The sequence below is a fragment of the Mustela erminea genome, chromosome 3 (genome assembly GCF_009829155.1).
Source record: "Mustela erminea isolate mMusErm1 chromosome 3, mMusErm1.Pri, whole genome shotgun sequence".
Classification (NCBI taxonomy): domain Eukaryota; kingdom Metazoa; phylum Chordata; class Mammalia; order Carnivora; family Mustelidae; genus Mustela; species Mustela erminea.
The window spans coordinates 106,322,066-106,337,844 of NC_045616.1; the positions used below are offsets into that span (position 1 = coordinate 106,322,066).

Sequence of the window (15,779 nt, forward strand, 5' to 3'; positions counted from 1 at the left end):
TGTTAAGAACGGCCGCTGTATGTTGAACAGCAACCACGTGCTGAGCACCGCGTTGGCGCTGAGAAGGGTTTTCTCATGAGCTAGAGGAAGCCAAACCACGGTGCTGGCCCGGCGACGAGGCGAGCAGCAGTACCCACTACTCTGTGTGGGACGCCCGCCATGTGCCAGTCACCATGCCAGCCGCTTTCTGTGCCTGGCCTTATGGAGCTTGAAGAAGTCCAATCTGGGCGGCTGTAAGGACAGACCCTGAGCCTGCCACGTTATGTGGCCCATCAGAACTGGTGTGGGTCTGAGGCGAGATCAGTGGTGGGTCCTGCCCGAGTCAGGAGAGCAGGGACATGGTCCCCCCTCCATACGCCACCGCCCACCAGCTAGCTGCCAGCTGCACCTGGGACAGCATCTGGCCCACAGCAGGCCTCCCCCGCTCAGCTCCCTGCTGCCCCCCCCCCAAGGGAGGGGCCCAGCACCAGGAAGGTGGTGGTGGAGCATGGCACCCTGGGTCACTCCTGATCCGTTCTCCTCCCTCTCGCAGCCACTTGGCCCAAAACCCGTTTGTGTGTGACTGCCACCTGAAGTGGCTGGCCGACTACCTGCAGGACAACCCCATCGAGACGAGCGGGGCCCGCTGTAGCAGCCCGCGCCGGCTGGCCAACAAGCGCATCGGCCAGATCAAGAGCAAGAAGTTCCGCTGCTCAGGTAATCAGGTTAAGGGGCTGGGCCCCACCTTCCGACTCAGAGCACAGCAGCCCCAGAGAGGCCAGTAATCCAATCTGGAGGACAGCAAGCACTGTAATGGCTCCTAGGGAGCATCTTTGCAAATTAAATTGGGGAAATTCAGTTAGGCCTGCAGAAAACCAATTACCTTATGGATTTAAAATAAAACACACACACACATACACACGCACACACACACACACACACACACACACACACACACACACAATAAAAGCATTGGAGGAGGGTGCACAATTTCAGGAGAGACAGAACCCAGGTGGCAGCCCATCTCCAGGGCCAGGTGGAAGCTAGGGGAAGGCCAGTCTCTGCCCATGTGCCTTTTAGAGGCCACGATTTACTTTCTTTTAGTTCCCAAGGTGTGCTACCTAAATGGCAGATAGGGAAATAAATATGTCCCAGGCGAGGCTGCAGGCGGCGTGTAATCTGGGGGGCCTCCCGTCCCTTCTGAGACACCTTTGGTACAGCCCTTAGGCCAGAGTTTGTTACAGATTCATGGACATTTTTGTAGGCTAACTCCTCTGCCCTAGATTGATGCACTCTGCGTATGAAGAGCTGTGCTCGGTGGGAAAGCAAAGCCTTGCCCTTCCGTTTCCAAGCTCTCTCTGGAAACCTTCCTCCTGTCCACACCCAGGAAAGATACCAGGGGTGAATGGCAGGGGAGTTCTTGGTTCATCTTGGAAAGAGACGTAGCTGTCCTTGATCCAGGAGCTAGATGAACAGGCCGTTAAAAAATGCCAACCATGTGTGTCAGTTGCTGCTGGAAAAAATCACCATGCTGCATTGTGTATGATGGGCTGAGGGGTTGGCACGAGCCCTTACAATCTGTGTGTCAGCAAGAGCCCTTCTTCTCTCCTGCCCAAGAGCATCTTATGGAAGCGAGTTCTCCCGGGGAGAATGGCAGCGTGGGCCCTGGTGGCCAGGAGAAGACCAGCAGACAGACTTCTGCCTCTTTCATGTTGTTCTTGGCCTCTAAGTCAGATCATTTAGTCCCTGTCTCCAGAGGGGTAAACTTCAGCCATTTGCTTTTTCAGCAACTAATACCTGGAAAGGGCTTGGCGGTACCACAGGGACTCTGTGCCCAAATGAGGCATTGGTCCCACTTTGTCTTCCACAGAATAACAATGTCAATTACAAGAGCAGTTTCTGGCCAGTGATAAACTCTGGGCTGAGTGCCCCTCATTCGATCTGGTTCTTCCACTAGTCAGTCCTCTGAGCTCAGCGGGGAGGGGTCCCCTTTCTGTAGCTGAGGAAGCCAGAGCCTTAGAGGTCAAAGGGCACCCACCCCACAGTTATAGCAAGCACATGGGAGGACCAGACCCCAAGTCTGGTTGACTCCTCGATGCTGCACAGCGTGTTGGAGAGAAGGAACATTTGGGAAGGCAGTCCAACTGCTTGGGTGACTCCTTTCACAGTCTCATGGCCTGACCCCCACTCTCTGCAACCCTTCCTAAAGTTCCTTCTTGGGGCCAGCAGCATCTCTGGGAGGAAAACCCTCTCCCAGCCCAGAGGCGTCTCCTGAAGAGCAGCCCTTCTTCCCCAGGGCCTTTCTCATAACACGCCCCTCTTATTCCCTCTTCCCATTCTGTTCCTCTCCAAATCTGTCCAGGGCTGAGTTCATTAGCTCTGACAAGCAGTGGTGCTGCAGAAGAGGGGCAGTAAGATGCAGAGGAGGACGGGGTACCATCTGCCGACCCCAACCCCTTGGTCTTCCATCGTGATGTCAAGGCTCCGGGTTGATGCCAAGACCCTGGGGGGGGCAGAGTAGGAGTGGAATCAGCCCAGGGTCCTAGGACCGGCATCTCCCAGGGACCGAATCTGGACAAGTGCCTAGGAATGACTGTAGGTTGGGACTCGGGGTGGCAGGGGGGACGTGCAGACAGACCAAGTAAAGAAGCGAACAGCTACCTGACCCAGGACACAATAACGCCCCGTTCTCTTGTTCTTTCCCTACCTGCCTACACTGGTATGGGAGAGATCCTGGCTGCTTTTCCTATGGAGGGCAGGAGTGGTTGGAAATTGTAAAAAGAAACAGAAGTGCAGGGTTCTTGGACTGACCCTGTCTAAAAGCCTTTTTATAATCAATACTAAGCAGATTATTTCTATAAAGGTAGAGAATGTCAGAGCTGACGCCTGACATAGAACGTTCTGTGTGCTATTATTTCATCTAGCTGCAGAGAGGAGAGGTAGAGAGAGCTACTGGGGAGCATCAGAGGCCTGGGCTTTGACAGACACTGGGGCCCAGACCTCCCTTGGCTTTAGGGGATACAGAAGCCATAGGTCCAAAGCTCTGTATTTCCAGGAAGCTCCAGAAGAAGGAGGGGCAGGTGACACATACTGGAGTTGACAGATAATAACTGTGTTTTACTTTCCCTTAAAAGCACCCCCACTGCAAAGACAGCTGATGTAATTAGAATCCAATTTGAGGGCTGCTCCTGCAGCCCATGAAGCCCCTCCTTAGGCAGGGCGTCTGGCTCCCAGCTGCCCTGTGTCTGCCTCTATCAGCTGCATCCGCCGCTTGGGCAACAATATCGGGTTAGAGGTGAAACACTGCCAGCTGGGGTCATCTGGCCATTGGATTAAGTTCCCCTGAAAAGGCACTGTCTGGCTGGCTGGGACCCCAAGCCCATCCCCAGGGGAGCCCTTGGCAGTTGGAAGATGCTGCCCATCTTCCGTCACACCCCCTCCCTTTGTGTGTAGAGATCTGTTGGCAAGAAGAAATTCACGGGGAAAAGCACGGAAGGTGGTGATTGTGGTATGTACAGAGAAGGCAAAAGACATGACCCCACTCAGGGCATTAAGAGTCTTAGAGAACTCAGTAATCGCCCGGTCCCTGCCAGAGATGGTGGAATGGAGGCCCGCACAGCAGAAACGTATCGTCCGAGGTTAGAGAGTAGTATTTGCAAGATATGAAAACCAGCACCTCTGATGTACTGAGAAAATTTTCTCCAGTGTCTTCCCTTTTCTTTTTGTTGAAGGAAATCAAAGAGCACGTTTGAAGGCTTGGAAGCAGGGATGATTTTTCCCTGCTCTGATCAAACTGGAATATGAAATCCCCAAACCAGAGTGTGGCAGAGCCCTGCATGTCCAGGGATCGAAGCAAGGTTGAGACCAGGTTGCAGTGACTGCCTCTTGCTGGTCAGGTGGGAGGGCTTTGGAAAGAGGTCAGATCTGGGGCTGTGATGTGACCTTGACCACTGACCAACCACTGCAGACAACCTATGTATGCACAGGCGAGATGCACCATCTTGTCCCAAAAGCACCCTGTAGAGGAGCAGCGACTCCGTCTCTCCTGTCAGAGGGCAAGAATAGGGAGGGTCCCAGTCCCTGGGCCCCGACTCTGGCCTCTTCAAGATAGACACATGTCCTCCCAGTGGCTTGGGAGGAAGTTCATAAAAACTGCCCCTGATCTGTTGCGGATAGGGATCTGGAGGCTGGGTGCCCTCACCTAGGTCCGCGGCACCCAGAAAGAGTTGGTTGTTGGACCCTCCACCCACTCCATTTCCATCCCTGGAAATCTGGAAATCAGGAAGGACCCTAGAATCTGGTGCCCTCCCCCTCCCCTTCCTTCTCTTATTCTAAAAGAGACCACTCATCCTGATGGGAACTGCTCGCCTCCTCTGTGAAAGTCAGTGTTCGCAGACAGTCGGGATTGTAGGTTTCCTAGTCCCAAACCCAGGGCTCCATCGCTTCCCGTCTTTCTCCCTGGCTAAGGTCCTGTATTTTCTTTTGATGCCATACCCACCCCCCTACCCCCCCACCCCCCGCACGATACGTCGAGTCATCTGGGATGAATGTCTGTCAGCCCGAGGGTTTCTGGGCGCCTGGAAGGGTCCTGAGGAAACTCCTGAGGTGTGGAATATCAAAGGCTCTTTTCCTGAAGAAGAGCGTTGCAGCTTTGTTAGCCCACCGGAAGCTGTGCCTGTCTCTTCATTGAAGAGGCCGGGAGATCAGACTGCTACAGATCCACTCAGCTATGGGGACGGACGTGTTGCAGAGCGTGAGGAGGATGCTTCTGCTAAGTCTGATATCTGGGCAGATGGATGGTGTGGTTGAGTGGGATTTAGAGGTTCAGTGCAGGCCTGTGATATGACCAGAGACATCTGCGCTCATAATTCCCTTGGGAAGGCTCCAGTGTGCCCTGCTCCTTCTGCGTAGAGGTTTCTAACAGTGTCCCGCCCATTCTTCTCCCCTTCCCCTGTACCTCCCCTGGGAACGGGCTACAAAGGCGGTGGGGCTCCGGTCTTCAGAAGTGTTCCTGTGGAACCCTGCTCCTGGTACTAATCACGCTCAGTGGGGGCCTGCTCCGGCTTCCGCTTCTCCACGCTGCTTCCTCTGAGTGCTCCTGTCCTCTCTCTGACGCTGCTTCCTGACCTTGACTCTGACCGGTCGCCGCGGGGCTTTCCTTTGTGCTTGATCTAACCATGTGGTGGAACGATGGAAACGGAACATGGTTCTGTCAAGCACCGCGGAAAGCACCGCGCTCTCCTGCAGCATGGCCCGCCGCCACCGCCGCCACCGCTGGACACCTCTTCTCTGCTCTGGAGCACCGCAGCCCAGCACCCGCCAGACCCGCCTGTCCCGGTCTAGCCTCACAAAGGGCAATGGGGGGGGTGCGGGGGAGGGAACAGTCTCGAAGGAGTCCCAGAGCAATCTCCACCTCCAGGTAGCAGATATGGGCTGAAAACGGGTACGGAGAAGCTAACTGGGGACACGCTAAGATCTATATCCGCATGTCCTACCCCAGGTGGAGTCGTCATCCCCCAGAGCTACACTGAATGCCAGCCGAGGGGTAAAGTCCAGGTCAAAGCTCAGAAACCACTGTTTTATCTTCTATTCAGAGAGAACAGGTCCCCGACGGCATATGCCCCATGGTTTCATGGCAGGGTTCCAGCGCAAGGTTTTTTCCCAAGTGGTAGCTAACCCAGAGGTCATACTGGTGTGACCCACTCTCTACCCACCATCTTTACCGGAAGTATTGGGGATGCATGTGAAGCAATGAGAATGGGTGAAAGTGGCATGAGTCTGAGACTTTGGATTTAACCTGTGGCTCTTTTGAACCCAACCCCCACTCCTCATGAGTACCTTGGCCCTAGGCCTCCACCCCCCGCCATGCAGCCTGAAGTCCAGTCCATGTCCTTCACCTCCTAAGAACAGTTGACATGGTGACTTAGGTGCTGGGCTCCTCACATGGTGCTGATTCCATGCCCCCAAGGGCTGTGCAGAAATCAGCTGTCTCTGACAATAAAGGGATGGTGGCACCTGCCATTCTGTTTGCTTCTTGGTAAATCCTTAGTGTAACTAGAAGATTGTTTTTGGTTCATTCTCCCTGAGGTCACCCCTCAGAGCCAGGGCCTCACTGTTGCTGAGTACCCAAGAGTCCTGCGTGCCTCTCTGGGTGCTTTCCCCATACCTTGAGTGCTGACTATAGGTCAGGGATTGAACTCTTTCCATCATTACTTTTTTTTTACAACAAGCTGATAAGGCCCATTGCACAGAAGCAGATAGATACCAAGTTAGAGAGGTTACCTGACTTGCCAGGGTCACATGGCTGCTCTCTCCAGCTATAATACTCCACCTTCTCAGCTGTGGACAAACCATTGCCTCAAATTATAAAAAGGAAAAAGAATGATAGGATTGACTTGAATTGACAGGGAGTGGGAAAAACTATGTTACCACTCCGTTTCCAGCTCGCTTCTGTTAATAGAGGAAAACGTGAGTAAGCAGGCAAGCAAGGAGCACGGTATTTAAGTGGCTCCCCTGTCCAGCATGGACATGCCAAGATTCTGTTTGGTACAGAACAAAACCCCCAAGCCTGGAGCAATTCCCTATCCTGAACAGGGGAGGCATTCTGGGTTCTCGGAGCTTGTGCCTACCCTGCCAGGGGCCGGGCCTCTGCTGTGGGTCTACGATGGCACCTTTCTGGGCACCTCCCTGGTTCTGCAGCAGCAGACTTGCAGGCAGGCAGTGCCCAGCCACAGGCCATGGGCCTTTCCCTCTGCTCTCAGGCAGATGGCTGCATCCATCATCGATCCTAATAGGAATAGGTTGCGAGGACAGCTAGCTGTCTGCCCCACTGATCACCAAAGTCCTGGGAAAGCAGTGGACATCTTCCAGCCACGGGTGTCTAATCCCCTAGCCTCTGCCTGTGACCCCGTAACTGTGTGCCTAGCCATGTTCTCTTGATTCCAGTCATTACTTATGACCCTTTGCTTGTCCACATGACTCTCTCTTCAAGCTGCTGGACTGCGCCCCCCCAACCCAGTTCCTCTCTCTGCTGCTTTCCTCCTTTCATCCTACCCCTCCTAGGGATATTGGAGGTAGAAGAGGAGAGTTCTGGACACGTGCACTGGCAGGGCTGTGGTCGTCAGATGGCAACAAATAGGTGACTTTCATTCAACAAACGGGTTGCCCAGAGAATGACGCAAATCGAACTGCTAATGACAGGAGCCGTCCAGGGCCCAGCGCTGGCCTCAGCCTCCAGGGCCATCCAAAGAATGGGAGCTGTGGCTCCCTACCTGCCCCAGTCCCATGACCATACAAATGTCAAAGACGGTCTCTCCTGGGAAAGCACCATAGGGCAAGGATTTGTAATAAAACCACAGTGCTGTGGATTTCCACCCCCTTGACTATTAAAGCTTGTCTGTGATCATGTACCAAGTGTCGTTGTTCTGAGCTTCAAGCAGAAAGGAAGGAGGGCTTCAGGGGCAGGAGCTGGCGAGAGGCCTGATGACATCAGCTCTCCCAGGACCGTCGTTTTGTTTTATGGCCCTTCTTCCAGTCCTCTGAGATCTCCGCTGTCTGAACTCGCCCCAGAGAGAAGCAGCCGCAGCCCGTTCAGTTTCTCCCCTCCTACTAAGTATTTCTGGCAGTGACAAATATGCACTGAGATTGAAATTGACTTTTAAAGCTCTGGAAAAGTTAAAAATACTTTTGGGTAGTTATGAGCATTAGGCATAACAAATGGCTCCGAGAAACCCTGGGTAGTTTGGGTAATGAAATATGAAGTACTGGGGGTGGCATTTCAGGCTGGCTCTGGCTGGGGAAGGAACTCTTTGGGATCTGGGCAAATGCCGTTATTAACATTTCTGGCTCCCACGCCTATAAAATACCACATTCCGACCCCCTCGTTATGACAAAGCAGGGCAATAACAAAAACAGCAGGGGGGAAATGTTGGAAAGAACATATTAGTCCATCGAATCTAATTGCAAAATCATTTCATTAAAATGGGTCAGCGGTTCCATCGCAGAGGTCCACCAGTTATAATCTAACTATACTACAGAGAGCGATTCCTGCTAACTACAGACGCTCTCACCCTTGATTAAATGAAAACGCATTTAATCGGCCGCAGTCCCCGGCCACAGCCCAGCCGGTGTACATCTTCAGGCTCGCTCTGTTGAAGAACAACCGTGCTCCCTCCTGTCTTCCAAAGGCAAAATTTGATCGGCGCTCAGGGTTCCTCTACTTTGCGAGGATTCCATTGTAGGCGCCTTCTAAAGGAAAAATAACATGCCTGCGTACGAAGTGTCCATCCATGCCATCACCATGTAGAGCCACCGGCAGGAACAAGAGAGGATTGTCATTTAGCAGGGTTTGCAAAATGAAACTCACCCAGGACTCCGCACGCTGATGTGTCTGGAGGAAGATGGCCCAGGTCAGAGTTATTCGGTGGGATGGATGCTGGCAAGCCAAGGGCAAGAGATTTGCATAATGCATTGGATTAGGAAGCAGCCCAAAGAACTGTGGGCATACGTGCACAGATTTCGCTCACACAAACCTGGGGGTGGCAGGTGGGATGAAGGAAGGGGGTGGGGAACGGGCAAAGAGGGAAAGGAGACAGGTCCAGGCCTCCGATCCCATCTTCAGGAGAAGGTCTCACTTCAGAATCAGAGGACCACCAAGTTCATCAGCTATCAGGGATTAGCGTAAATTGATGAGGTGAGGGGGTGAGAAGCCATGAGCGTGGAAGATGGCTGCTTCCTACCTCCCACTGCCCCCTGCAGGAAAGCGCTGTTCCGTCTCCCTCTGCCAAGTTGGACTCTATAATCAGTCCTAGAAAAGACCGGGATGAAGGTTTTTGTCAAAAATCCCGCACATTTGCAGGAAAGCACAGTATTGGTCACACAGGCCCTGGTATCTGCCTGCCTGGGTTCGTCCCTCTGTGGTGTACCAAGGGCCCCAGTCTTCTCATCTGTAAAATGGAGTCACAATAATCTCAGAGTGTTACAAGGACTAAATGGGCTCCCCCATCTGAATTTTGAAGAATAGTGCCCGGCTCGTGCTCCATGCTCCGTAAAAGTCAGCTATGATCACTAGCTACACGGATGTTTTAGTGGCCTCCGATAGGCCAAATGTTCTACGAGGTTCTGGAAAATAACAGTAATAGGATCACAAATGTCCATGCAGTTCTTTTCCCTTCCCCAGAGCCTCTCCACTGTCACGCTCTTCCTTGCATTTGCACAACCATCCCCACGAAGCGGGGGCAAGTCCAAGATCCCCATCTCCCACGTGGAGGGGCGGAGGCTAGTAAGTGCCAGAGCCTGGACAAGCCCACGACTGCTAAAGTTTCTGCACTGCTAGCGGCCCACACTGGCCCTACCGCGGATCAGATCACCAAGGTCCGCCTCAAGCCCTTAAGCAACCCCGTGATGTTCACGTTCTCCAAAACACTCTGGGGACATTCACATACAGGACAGCCGGAGTGCGAACAGTGCCCTGCTTACACAACCGGACAAACGTGGACCAAGCCTGGGTTTTGTGCCTAGCACGGTGCTAATGAACCGTTGACCCCTGTCAGCTGGGAAAAACCAGGGCTTCCCCAGTGACCGCTGCTGAGCCTGCTGGTCTCACAAGGTGTGCCCGGGTGCCAAGGGATCATTTCTAATCAGTAAAGCGGCACCCCGGGCCTGTCCTGAGACGTCACTTGCTGATCTTCTTGCTGTTACTGTGCGATCTCAGGAGAGATTCGATGGCAAAAATAAATAAATAAATAAATCTTCATTCCAACCACTCTTAGCTCATCAGAACTGGCTTCTTTCACTGTAGTTAAACCAACCTTATTCTCAGAGACGGGACAAATCACTTGGACCCTCCCAAGAGTTGTGCTTGTCTTGACAGTTTTTAAGTGTGAATATATTGCTATTACTGGTTTTAAAGAGGATCCTCAGGCAGGATTCACACGCATTTAGGGCCCTGGGCTCCAATTTCCCAGGTCTGCAGCCCTCATTATTGTTCTCCCAGTGCTGAGACGTGGTGTCAGTGATCGTTGACCTCCATACGCTGGGTCTCCTTTGTTGTTTCATCAGCTGCTTGAGGAGAACTGAGTTTGTGACCCCCTTCCCTGACCTCATCCCCCCCCGACACAGCCCCCATCAAAATGCCATCAAAATCTCTTCATTTGGGATTTTCATGAACGTTTAGAGGGTCCACAAATGATGGGCATCAGAACTAAGTACTCTCCACCCCAAATTGTAGCCCAAATTCTGCACATGTGCACCTAGGAGCATTTCTCTGGAACATAAATTTGCATCAGCTTCTCAAAGAGGTTCATGACCCACAAAAGCTTAAGAGCCCACAGAGCTTGAGCCTGGCTTCCCAGAGGACTCAATGAGGGACAAAGACCAAATGGACAGTGGGAGGGTGGTCACAAATGAAGACAATGCTGTGTCTATGCCTGGGACAGCCCCCACCATCACCACCACGTGTCTCCCAATTGCCACTACCCATAATCTCGGCCCAGGCCGGGCCCCCCGGTGATCCTGACTGCCCTCTTTGGCCCCGCCCAGGCTCAGAGGATTACCGCAGCAGGTTCAGCAGTGAGTGCTTCATGGACCTCGTGTGCCCCGAGAAGTGCCGCTGCGAGGGTACCATCGTGGACTGCTCCAACCAGAAGCTGGCCCGCATCCCAAGTCACCTCCCCGAATACGTCACCGATCTGTAAGTACTACCTGGGCCGGAACTCCCTACACGGCCCCAAGCACCCTGTCACCCTAAGCCAGCCAGAGCGGCGTCTCTGGGAGGCAGCCCCCTCCCAGCTCAGTCCCACGAGTGCTCCTTGGCCATCCTCCACGTCCTCAGCAGAGGATGCACACCCAGGCACCCCCTACTGACCACTGCCTGGAACTGCTTCCTCGAAAGTAAAGACCATTAGTTCATTCTACAGACATTTCCTGAACGCCCACTGTGAGCCAGGCACGGTGCTAGGCCCACCGGCTTCCACACTGCGCAAAGCAGACAGTCCCTCCAGGCCCTTAACGAAGTTTATCACGTAACCGAAAGATGCTTGGTAAATAGTTGTCAAAGTCGAGAAGATGCTGGAACGATGAGGTGTATCTGAGCCTCCGGTTACACTCGTAACTGGAAGGGTGTGCTCGTTTGTGCAGAAGCGGGAGAGCTAAAGAGCTACAGCACAGTAGGGGTGAGGGCGCGGCACGTGCGTGATGGTCGGACCCACTTCTGGTTCCCGTCATCTTCACCTTCTTCTGTCTGGGCAAGGTGCTTCTCAGACCTCAGTGTCCTATGCTTCACTGTAAAATGGGGGGGAAGGTGCCTGCCTCCTAGGGGTTTAAGAAGATCAAGCAAGAGAATGCAAGCACGGAATTCACCTTGACTCCTGCAGGGAGTGAGCCCTGCATGGACGATGGCGGCCTTCCTGATCAGCGGTGCTCGTGCTAGCGTTCCCTTCCACCTGACACATCACAGAAGCACACGGCCAGGCACAGCCTCCTGGGCCCTCGTGCTGCTCTCCCTGAGTTTTCCCTGGCTCCACTGACCTTGGCTGAATGTGAGGGCCAGGTGGCTACTTAGGTCAAGCCATGGGGGAGCTGGGGAGGGTTCCATGGAGGGCGGCAGAGGGGATGCCCCCTTCCCCGGCTAACCCACCACCTCGTCTACTTGTTTCCCGTGTAGGCGACTGAACGACAATGAGATATCCGTTCTCGAGGCCACTGGTATCTTCAGGAAGCTGCCCAACCTGCGGAAAATGTAAGTCAGCCTCCAGCACCTGGCAGCAGCCTCCAGGCCTGGCCAGGGTCTGTGCTGCCGACTAGAGCAGAAGGCCAGGGCCCCGGTGGCTCCCTCACCCTCTGCTCCAACCCCTCCCAGCCTCTTCCTGCCCCCTGCTGCGGGCATGTATTTGGAAGCAGGACAGTAAGGCACAGCCATGCAGAGACAGACCCAAATGAAACTTCACTGTTTTGGGTTTTGTTTTGTTTTTTTAATAAAGATTTTACTTACTTGAGAGAGAAAGAGCAAGAAAAAGCAGGAGTGGTAGGAGGGGAGAGGGAGGAGGAGCAGAGGGAGGGGAGGAGCCGCCTCCCTGCTGAGCAGGGAGCCCGATGCGGTGCTCGAGCCCAGGACCCTGAGACCATGACCCGAGGCATAAAAGCAGATGCTTAACTGACTGAGCCCCCGAGGTGCCCCAAAACTTCACTGCTTTTAAATTGCCACGTATTGTGCAGAGTGTCCATTCAGCACTAACCCCAATACTCAGTCCAGGCGTCCTTTGCTCGTCCTGATCCTCCACCTCCAGCTTCTACCCCAAGGGGTGGCAAGAGGAAGTCAGGTGAACCAGCAATGGGACCCAAGAGTCTAGGGGCCAGTGCACTTAGGACTTTTCACAAGGTGACAAATGTTCTGTTTTTAGATGGCTTCTAGAGGCTTCTGCATCGGGGAGGCACACTGGAGCAGAAGTGCTAGACGTCTTGCACATGGGGCTTCAGCCCAGGTGTCCTTGGCCCTGACCTGAGCCTGACCTCAGGCAGAGGGCCCACATGCTTGCATTGGCTTCTCCAGTGCCAGAGTTGCCCATCCACATAACCCTCTCCCTGCCTCCGAGTTTGGGCCAAACAAGAATCATGTGGCTGAGCTAAGGGAGCATTTGTCCCGGGCCAGAGGCCACATTCCCTGCCTCATGTGCATCATCTCATGTCGTCCTTGTACACCTGCCCAGTGCTGGCCTCACGTTGCCCTTTGTATGGGGGATGTAGCTGGCAGGGCTTCTTTAAGGCCACATGCCAATAAACGCCGGGGCTGGCACTCACACTGGGGTCCATCCGTAATCACAGCAGTGTCCAGTGAGGCTTGCTTCCGCTCATCTTCCCTTCCCAGGGACCCTCGTGGAGGTACCCGTACAAGCAGGGGCTCTCTACCCTCTGATTCCCTTCTCCTCGGCCCCTCTCCCTGCTCCCACCCCAGATTCCACACCTCCTGGCCCCAGCATTGGGTTTGCCTCTGGAACAAAGGAAATACAAATCAATCCTCATCATTCACAAATCCCATAGTTGCTAATTCACTTACTCACTGAAACTTCTTTGTCATCTCAGAATCAATAGTCATGGTGCTTTTGTGCTCATTTGTAGACATGGACAAAACAGTGGGGAGTTTGAGTTGTCCTGCACGCCTGTTCTCAGCTGATACCGAACAAGGCCCTGCTCTGATTTCTTGTTTCAGCTCTCAGACTGTGAACTAGTGTGCTTTTCACAGCATATTTGGTGCAACATCTTTTTGCATGTTTATGCCTTTTGTTGATGATTTGGACACATACTGCGGCATCTAGCCTTCCGAAGCATAGGAAGGTCGCGATGGGCCTCGTGGAGAAAACACGTGCATTGCTTAGCTTTGTTCAGACACGAGGACTGGTGCTATGGGCCGTGAGCGCAATGTCAGTAAATCAGCCACATCTATAAAATAAGATGTCGTCAAGCAGAAGCACCCATCAGGCAAGGTTATGTACTGATCAGCGGATGACAGTATTGTGAGCAGAGGCTCACAGGAACATAACCCTGCATTTCTCCTAGGAGCTGTGGTTTGGCATTCCCTAATTCAGTTTTCCCCCAGGACTTTTCAGACTATAACTACGTGAATAATGAGAACTGATGATAAACCTTTTTCATGTGCTCCACGCTTCCACCCGTCAGCCCCCTGCAGACCAGAAGGAGAAAGGCCTTCCCCTGCCCTGTGCTGCACCTCCCTCCCTCCCCGCCCACAGCCACCACCTTTGCTGTGGCCTCAGTGATTGCTCTGTAACTGGGAGCAGGAGAGGAGCACTCTGAAGGCACAGAGGAGAGAAGGACACACGTGGGTCCTGGTGAGGACTGTGGTTGTCTGTAGGGTCAAGCTTCGGAGGCCCAGCACAGATATCCTCCATCTCCTGCGAGGAAATGTCGTGTTTCATTCCAACCTGAGAAAGGCGTACTGTTTTAAACCTCAGCAGAGAAACTGCCCTGCCCAGAAGGCAGGTATTAAAATGAGTGAGGCTGCCCAAGTACACAACGATATAGTAAACAGGATGAAGTAGTCTTTGCTTCCTTGGAGAGACATTACCCTCCCGTGTGAGATGAGATTCACACACTTGGAATCTCTCTCTCGTCTTCCCCCTTGTGACATGGATGGGAGAATAGAGAACCATTTCTGTGCATCGAGAAAAACAACCACATGAACACGATGCTCAGTGACCCCCAACTCCCAGCCTCAGCATCCAAGCCACAAGAGAGTGGTGGGGACTGCGGCAAAACACAGACCCGGTTCTCGCCGAAAGAGGCAAAGGTCGCTGGGTTTGTCCCACTGTTTGCTGTGCTGGAACTCGAAGGTCTGGGCTGCCAGACATTCCCCGTAGCAGCCAGAAATCCAGGTGCAGGCCTTACCTGCATTTGTTCTGAGTTCAGCTTAATCTCCCTCCTGCTGTGTCACCCCAGGAATACCCTTAACCTTGCTGAGCCTTAGTTACAGTTGTGCATGGTAGAAAGAAATCTACCTTCCTTGTAAGTTATGATGAGGATCAGAAATAAGTGTGAAGAGGTTGTTGAAAGACGTGCCTCTGACCTTGGACCTGGGATGGTAAGGTGCAGGAAGACAGAGGAGTACATCTGGGTTGAGTGACCAGGGTGGCTAGCTATATATTTAAAACAGGAGTTGCAAGTTCAGATACTTCCAAGAGCCAGAGAGTAGCACAGATGTGGAAAGGAGCTCGGTGCATGGCAATAATAATAGTAATAGAAATAGATAACCACTAACAGTTACGAGACGCTTCACTCCGTGCGAGACTGTACTGATCTTAATTCATGTAACTCTCCGCAAGAAAAACAAAAAAGCTTTGAGATTGTTTCATTTTACAAATAAGGAAGCTGAAACACAGAAAGTTAAGTAACTTATCCGAGGTTAAAAGTCAAGCAGCGGAGCCAGGAGTGCTAACAGTGCCGATGGGCTGGGGAATGCGTGCACTATCTGAAGGCAGTACTCCCGTGTGTGTGCACATGTGTGGGCATAAGTTCATATTCATTGCACTAACCAACCAGGCAAGTGCCAAAGGAACCGATCTGGTCCCAAAGGCCACCGGCTGCAACCACGTATTTAAAATAACCTGATGGCAGCTCTTTTTGTTAAGTAAAGGGTCTTAACTGGGACCCGTCGCTGTCCCCACATCCCTATAGAGGTAGTGGGCAAGCTGGCTCAGAGTAAGGTTAAAGCCAAGTCTGCTGAGCTTCCTCAAGGACTGTGACGTGTCTTGTTGGAACAATGAGATCTCCAAGAATATCATGTGTACTAAGGGATGTCCTCCCTCCACCCCTGCCAAAGAAAAATATATAAGCCATTACCCAAAAGGATTATTGGGACGACTTTTCAAATGACGTCACATTCAGACTGTGGTCACGGCCTCTCAGGCAGACTTCTAGGTCAGTCCTTACACGGAAGGAGGATCTCAGCCGCAGGCAGAAACCCGGCAGCCCTCTAGCCAAAATCAGGTACATGCAGGCACATTTGTTGGCAGTAGTTGTGTTTTTAGTAAGAATTTGTTGCCCACCTTTAAAAATCAGGAGTACTCACGGGGAAAAAAAAAAAAATCCAAATTTCAGGGATCTCTCAGAAAAGCAGAAGATCTAGCAGAACAGGGCCAAATGTCTCCAGCTGAGTTAAAATGAGGAGCAGCTGCCCCACTAAGTAAGGACAAGTGCTTTTCTGGTCACTGGGCTTGTGGACTGGCTATCCCCCTGGACCTGCTTCCTGCATTAAGTCACCAGCCTGGGCCCTATGGACATTTGAGCTTTCA

At 52.8% G+C, this 15,779-nt stretch overlaps 1 protein-coding gene and 1 long non-coding RNA gene across 2 annotated transcripts in view; both read left to right on the forward strand.

Moving 5' to 3' along the window:
• SLIT3 (slit guidance ligand 3) overlaps positions 1-15,779 on the forward strand; it is a 589,888-nt gene that overhangs the window by 499,840 nt on the left and 74,269 nt on the right. Inside the window, exons 14-16 of the mRNA XM_032334904.1 lie at positions 533-696; positions 10,519-10,669; positions 11,642-11,716. Coding sequence (XP_032190795.1) covers positions 533-696; positions 10,519-10,669; positions 11,642-11,716 — 390 coding nt within the window. The remainder of the gene's footprint in view (positions 1-532; positions 697-10,518; positions 10,670-11,641; positions 11,717-15,779) is intronic.
• Positions 937-10,512, forward strand: LOC116585517. The gene is made up of 3 exons (XR_004283677.1): positions 937-2,574; positions 3,711-3,875; positions 4,447-10,512. It is a non-coding gene; the product is annotated as an uncharacterized LOC116585517 (long non-coding RNA).